At 33.6% G+C, this 8070-nt stretch overlaps 1 protein-coding gene across 1 annotated transcript; it reads left to right on the top strand.

Annotated features, from left to right (window-relative positions):
• The first annotated feature begins 1462 nt into the window (after positions 1 to 1462).
• Positions 1463 to 2006, top strand: LOC124898496. The gene is made up of 3 exons (XM_047412135.1): positions 1463 to 1468; positions 1562 to 1723; positions 1812 to 2006. Exons 1-3 carry the CDS (start codon positions 1463 to 1465, stop codon positions 2004 to 2006), a joined length of 363 nt encoding a protein of 120 aa, XP_047268091.1.
• The last annotated feature ends 6064 nt before the right edge of the window (positions 2007 to 8070 follow it).

Here is an 8070-nt window from a genome sequence, read left to right as displayed (position 1 = left end):
GTTTTTAGAGCTAGGGTTTGACACTGAAGCCAAAAAGAAAGGGTCTTCTATTGTTGCTCTTAAACCCTATTTAATCTCCTCTTTGACAAGAATAAAGAATACACTCTTTTTTGTCAACCGCTTTAATTTTTATTCTAGAAAAATAAATAATGTTGTCAGTAAAGTTTTATAGTACATAGATGTTTGAATTATGACATATTTTCAATTGAGTATATAAACACTTAAATTTAAACTATTCAGCTTATATATTAAAAAAAAGTTCTTGTGCTTGTTTTAAATAGTTAGATAAGTTAATTATATAAAATACATCTTGTTCTTTAATTATACACATTAATATCAATTGAAACATGTTTGAGGTATAATTTAAGAATATTAACATATTTTAAATGGTTAACTTATATATATATATTTTTAAGCTGAGAATATATCCAAAATACACTTTCTATCCCATAACAACAGGAGTAATGTTTGCTTACATCACCCTCCTTAAACCTAGTTGTAAAATAATGAATATTATTATAACTTATTTATGTAACGGAGAATCTTCAAAGATTAATTGATTGACTATTTACTGTATTCCTTTCTCCATTTTTCTTTTTCTATGCTCCTATCTCTGAAAAAATTCACTATGTAATGAACTTTAAAAATACAACCACAAGTTTTTTCAAAATTTTTAGTAAAATATTGCTATATATTTGGATGTTTTCTATACATTGGTCGAATGTATGATAAAACTGGTTTGCCTACAATTATAGGAAGGGGAATCAGAAAATATCTTCCCACTCCTTAAATTTCGCCCTTTAATAACCTGTAATTAATTATTGTATGAGTTAATATAGTAATTTAAATTTGAATTTCAAAAAACACTCTTAAACATTACTTCTAATTATCGTCTTATTTGATATATGTTATTGAAAAAAATATCCTCTTCGTTCGTGATTTCTGGGAAAAAAAGGATGAATATCCCCATATTATTACATCATTCCGGTGTCTGGGAGATGGAAATAAGTTATAAAGCATACAAAAGTTATGCCATTATTGTTTCTAAAAGTATTAACTTTTTAAAATTGATTGTGACAATTGCGATGGAATTGAGTATTGATGATGTTCGAATAAAGTTGAAGTTAAATACATCATTGATGATAATTTTCTCCAATGATCATAAGGAATGATAATGGAGTGAAGGTTTACATTGATTTGAAGAAACAATTTATGAAGCTTGTAAATTTTTCACTCTGTATAACAACTTTTGACAAATCAAATAAGGATATCGAGTTTGAATTTCAAAAAACACTCTTAAACATTACTTCTAATTATCGTCTTATTTGATATATGTTCTTAAAAAAAAATATCCTCTTCGCTCATGATTTTTAAGAATAGTAAAATTGCATCGTATACAAACACAACACTCGGGAGAAGATTTCAAGAAATTTTGACTGAAAATGGTGTTAAATCATTGCAGATGACGGTATGTATTAGAATATTTATGTAATTAAACATCTTTTATATTTTTTATTAATTTGTATGTTCTTATCTGTATAAAATGATTCGTTGCTAACAGGTTAAGGCAACTGGCAGTTATGTGTACTGTGTATATGAATCAGGAAGGAGGTACATTGTTGATATTGATCATGGCACATGTAACTATTGCCGGTATCAAATTGATGAAACACCATGTGAACATGCAATTTCCATTTTGAAGAGTAAAAATGTTGATGTAAAAGTATGAATACTACTGCTCTGAATTGTACAAGCCAAACACCTTTATCAAGATCTATGAACTCCCGATAGTTTCTATGCCAAATATAAAGGATTGGAATGTTTCAGAATTTGTTGATGCCGAAGAAATTTTGCCACCCAAATACAAAAGACCTCCGAGTAGGCCAAAGAAAGGAAGACATTTGAAATCTAGTGAATCACTTACTGCAAGTTCAAACCATTGCAGTAAATTCGGGCATGCAGGCCACAACCGTAGGACGTTCAATTACTTTCCAAAAGAAGGTTGAAGAAGTTAATTTATTGTTCTAAATTTTTATGCTTAGTTTGGTTTTAATTGAATAATACTTTTATTAGGTTTTGTTGATTTGTTGGTTGTAGTTTAATTTATGTTTCTAATTGTTATCTGATGTTTAGTTTTTAATCAATGTTTGACATTTTCATAACCAATTAATACAGTTTTCAAATATCATATTTTGTTACTTTATCGCTTATAATTATAACGTAGTTATATGTGTTTATATACTTTGTAATTTGGGAATTATTATAGTAAGTAGCTGTTGTAAGTATTTGTATTTTACACAGTTACCCAATAATCTGTCTTATATAATTGATGTATGATATACTATTATACTTTAATAAGATGTATGATGTTAAAGTAAAACCATTGACTATTACCTAACCCTTTGTACCAGTTTTTGATTAAACAACATAAGAATTGGCAAAATGGATGTAACCAAGTTTGTGTAAAATTTAATTAGCCTTTGCATTGTATTTTATGTGTATGAGTATGGATTATGCATTAAGATGTATTTATGATATTATAAAATACTCTTATTTTCTTATAATTAATATGTGAAATGGCTGATACATTAAGTAATTATTAAATATAAACATTGTAACAATATGTTTACAATGTACGATATAGTCTTATACTTTTTAAATATTCATTATTTTATATACTTTAGTTGTTTTCAATTAAGCAATGAAAGTGTGACAACATGCCTGGTGTTATCTAATAAATTTATCAAAAATAATTTGATACCTACTTAATGTATAATTAACTTATAATATAATTTTCCGATTGGAAAAAATACAATGTTATACATATAAAATAACACTTTAATATGTAATTTCTTGATATACATTATTAGTAATATTAGGTTAAGAAAAATGATTAACTACCAAACTATATATAATCAGCACAATATAGTGTATGTAAATGAAAAATAATTATTCAAAACATGAATATGTATTAGAACAAAGAATGACATCCATAAAATGTAAATTAAAATCCAACATTCAAAAAATACTACTGTATTTAATTGTTTAACAAAAACTACTTAAAAATCAATTATACTATTATAAGAAGGTTCTACTCTAAAGTAACAATTGCACTTTCATCAGGTGATTAGAGAAAACTATTCCTTGGCTAAGGAGGATCATCATTAGCACTCATATAACCTTTCTCTGTCTTTGTCACTCCGTATTTCTACAGTAACGAAGCATGTCGTGCATGTTGACTTGCAGCTTCAAAATCACATGAATGCACTTGCTGCCCTACACTCAATATTTCTGCATATGCAATCACAAAGACCCCGAAGTCCCTGATTTGATAATAAAATAAGAGAATAATACGTTTAATAATTATACCATAATTATACATGTTAAAAAATAAGAGTCACTTACAAACTATCAGACACTTGTTCTGGAATATTTTGAATGTATTCAATATCAAATGGATTGTGACTGATAACACCAGTTTGCAGACAAAGCTTCTCTTTGTATGCTTCAAGTGTTGACTAGTCAGTTCGCTCAGTCTTTTCAAATAAACCACTATTTGACAAGTAAGTAGGCAACATTGCTGCTAACTTTTATATTTCGTTTGGTGGTTCACTTTTACTTTTACTTGACAATGAGTCATACACATGTATCACTCTCTCCTTCAATACAATTATAGCCAATACCCAGTGAAATTCTTTGCCACAGTTAATAGAAATATATACCTCATCAACCATATGCCATGGTAATCCCACAGGAATACAAAATCTATTAATAAAATTTGTAATAGCAATTTCATTCATAGCCACAGTAATAGATTTTGGGTAGTCTTCTTGCATGGATATCTGCTTTGTTTGAACTGCTGGAAAATATCGATTGTATGTCTTATCGATATATATTTTAAAGAAGCAACTGGTTGTTATATATCTATAAGTATCACACTGCTGGAACTTTGATGGAAGAGCTTTCTGTCAGAGAGGGTTAGCTCATAGCTTGTCCTTACCCGTGGTACGATATTGACACCCTTCTAACTAGGGTTACAGGTTGGACCCTAAATCAGTTAGAGAAGGGGTATGTTGGTTAGATGATTACCTCCCACAATTTCAGTTTCAATCATAGTCTGATAATAGAACTCAGTTCAGTTCTTTAGATTCAGGACTATCAGACATGGTCACTTATTTCAATACGAAAATCAGTATTGTTCCCCAGTATTTAGAACTATTAGATGTAGTCATTCAGATAATCAGTAATACAGTATTCATAAAATTAGATATTGGCTATTAGTATTCTGATTCAGTACTCAGCATTAGCACGATCTCAGTTACAGTCTATGTATTCATGCATGTACTCTTACTCAGTCATACTCATGTTATTAAATTATTATTATGCATGCATATGAACCTATGAATATCAGCCTACCTCACTAAGCATAACAGTACATTCAAAGTACTAATGCATGCTTTCTTTGTGCTATGATGTCTTATATCATAAGTTCAGACGTACGGGCTCTAGAGCACCCTTAGAAGTTTAGATTCTCAGCTTTCACAGTAGTGGTGAGTCCTTATAGCTCGAGGACATGCTTATTATTTATAGTACTTAAGTTTTATTTTAGTAGATGGATTTAGTTAGGGAATTGTCCCATCAACTCCATAGTTCAGACAGTTAGAGTCTTTTTCAGACTAGAGTATTTTCAGACAGTTGATCGGTTTTTTAGTACATATATTCAGTTTTGGTATTTTTTATACCGTATTCAAATTTATTAATAGATCTGAAACTTATGGCATATGTTTTCACCAATTTCCGTATAATTATTGTATTTATTACTCAATTATTACAGCAGGTACCAGTCATGAGTTAGCTTATGGTCCTTTAGGATTATGAGCACCGTGTAGCATTCGAGGTATAGACTTGGGGTGTTACAAACATAGTATCAGAGCCTAAGGTTCAATAGTGTACTAGGAAGTCTGAAAGACACATCTAGTAGAGTTTTATGCATAGGTGTGTTGCGCGCCATACTTATGGACAAGAGGCTACGAGATGTTTTAGGAAAAGTCTCCCTTCTTTTGGTATTCATATCGAGTGAGTAAGCATGATCTCTAGCTACACTCTCTTACTAATCCTAGATTCTCCTTTATTTAAAGAATATGCATCCAAAGAGGACTCAGTTAAGAGGAACGGGAGATCAGTCAGTCCCTCAGCCCATCCATCCAGATCCTTTAGGCGAGCATGTCTCCCATGCAAAGTTCAGAGCAGCCTTTACCACCCTAGCTCATTTTATGACAGCAAAGAATGAACGTTCAGCTATAGTTTTGGCAAACCCAGTGGCCAATACTGCTACTGCCAGGATTTGAAACATCACCCGAATGAACCCTTCATTGTTTATTGGGTCTAAGTTAGATGAGGACCCTCAAAAATTTCTTGATTAGGTGTAGAAGGTTACCGAGATCATGAGGGTAACTGCTATTGAGAGCGCTAAGTTGGCCGCATATCAGTTACAGGATATGGCTCACTCATGGTTCAAACAGTGAAAGCCAGAAAGGTCCATAGACGTAGGGCCCATAGAATGGGAGGATTTTGCAGTCGCTTCTCTGGATAGGTTTTTCTCGCTAGAGTTGAGGGAAGTGAAGATTTTGGAGTTTATAAACCTAACACAGGGCAATATAATAGTGCAGGAGTATTATCTTAAGTTTACTCAATTAGCCAGATATGCCTCGTATATTGTAGCATATAGTAGAGTGAAGATGAGTAAGTTCGTGTTAGGAGTGTCTAGCAGCGTGTTCAAGGAGTGTAGGACCATAATTCTTATTAAGGGGATAGACATATCCAGGCTCATGGTCCATGCTTAGCATATAGAAGAGGACAGCAATGAAGAGAAGGAGAGAGAGAATAAGATATTGAGAATAGATAGTTTCAATTTCGCTTAGCCTAAGTCAGATATTGGGAATCAATCTCATTTTTGCTCGAAATCCTCAGTTCCATCTCCTTCTTTAGCTAGTGCTCTAGTGCCAAAATTTAGAGATGGCAGCCGAGATAGGGCATCTGGCCCTAAACACCAAGACAGTCATAGCAGTGCCCAAACTAATCCCTTTGCCAGAAGTGCGGCAGAAACCACCTGGGTATCTATAGAGCTGGCAGCGATGTGTGTTTCGAATGTGGAAAGCCAGGCCACCGGGTCAGACAGTGTCCTCAGGTTGGTTTGCATAGTTAGCATAATTGTCCCCTAGCTCAATCTAGTCGCCTCAACCAACAGAGTGTCTCTTTCAGTGACACTAGTGGGCAGTGCTCAAATAGACTCTATGTTCTTCAGTCCCGATAGGATCAGGAAAATTTTCCTGATGTGGTCACTGGCACGGTACAAGTTTTTCATTTGTATGTTTATGCTTTGCTAGATCTAGGAGCTTCTTTGTCATTTGTTACTCCATATGTAGCAGTCGATTTTAGAGCCAGTCCTAAAATTTTAGCTGAGCCCTTCTCAGTTTCTACCCCAGTGGGTAAATCTATCATACCCCAATGGGTATACAAAAATTGTCCAGTTATGATATCTCAGAAAGTCACCTTAGCAGATTTAGTCAAATTACAGATGATCAATTTCAATGTCATTCTCGGTATGAATTGGCTTTATTTCTGCTATGCCTCAGTCTACTGTTGAAATAGAATTGTCCAGTTTTAGTTTTTGAATAAACCCGTCCTAGAGTAGAAGGGTAGTACTTCAGCACTTAGGGTCAACTTATTGCTTACCTTCAGGATAGAAATATTATATGTAAGGGATGTGTCTACCATCTCATTCGATTCCAGGACTCTACTTCAGAAACCCTTATTCTTGAATCAGTATCAGTAGTATGTGAATTCCTAGATATTTTTCTCAAAGATTTTACCAGAGTTCCTCCCGAAAGGGAAATTGATTTTGGAATTGATCTTCTCCCAGATTCTCATCCCACATCTATCCCGCCATACAAGATGGCTTCAGCAGAACTCAAAGGACTAAAGAAATTGTTAAAGAATCTCTTAGATAAGAGATTCATCAGACCTAGTGTATCCTCGTGGGGCGCACCAATTTTATTCATGTGTAGGAAGGATGGTTCCCTCAGAATATGCATAGATTACCGTCAGTTAAACAAAGTTACGATCAAGAACAAGTATTCACTCCCCAGAATTGATGACTTATTTGACCAACTTTAGGGTGATAGTTATTTCTCTAAGATAGACCTCAGATCAGGCTATCATCATCTCAGAGTCAGGGAAAGTGACATCCCAAAAATAGCTTTCCAAACTCAGTATGATCACTCTAAATTTTTAGTTATGTTCTTTGGTCTTAGTAATGCCCCAACATCCTTCATAGACTTGATGAAATATGTGTTCAAGCAGTACTTGGACATGTTCCTCACATGTCATCATTAGCCAGTAGCATTCCTTGGCTATATAATTTTTGATGATGGCATTAGATTTGATCCCCAAAATACCAAAGCAATGAGAAACTGGCCCAAGCCCATCACTCCATCAGATATCAGGAGTTTCCTGGGGTTGGCTGGCTATTATCGATGGTTTATTAATGGATTTTCATTTGTTGCATCACCTATGTCTAGATTGACTCAGAGAAAAATCAAGTTCTAGTGGTCAGATTCTTGTGAGAAGAGTTTTTAGGAGTTGAAGACTCGACTCACCAAAGCTTCAATGTTGACCCTACCATATGGTTTCGACGGTTTTGTTGTGTACTGTGATACTTCTATTGTCGGATTGGGTTGTGTATTGATGCAGAGAAGTAAGGTCATAGGTTATGCCTCTAGACAACTTAAGCCCCATGTGAGGAACTATCCTACTCATGATCTTGATTTAGAAGCAGTAGTTTTTGCCTTAAAGATTTAGAGGCATTACTTGTATGGTATGCATGCTAATGTGTTCACTAATCATAAGAGCCTGCAGTATATGTTCTCTCAGAAAGACCTCAAACTCTATCAGAGAAGGTGGTTGCAATTGTTGAAAGGCTATGACATGAGTGTTCTGTATCATTCAAGAAAAGCTAATATAGTGTTTTGATGCTCTAGTAGAATGTCTATGGGTAGTGTTGCCCATATT

The sequence above is a fragment of the Capsicum annuum genome, chromosome 5 (assembly GCF_002878395.1).
Source record: "Capsicum annuum cultivar UCD-10X-F1 chromosome 5, UCD10Xv1.1, whole genome shotgun sequence".
NCBI classification, from domain to species: Eukaryota; Viridiplantae; Streptophyta; class Magnoliopsida; order Solanales; family Solanaceae; genus Capsicum; species Capsicum annuum.
This window is presented reverse-complemented; position numbering and strand designations above follow the sequence as displayed.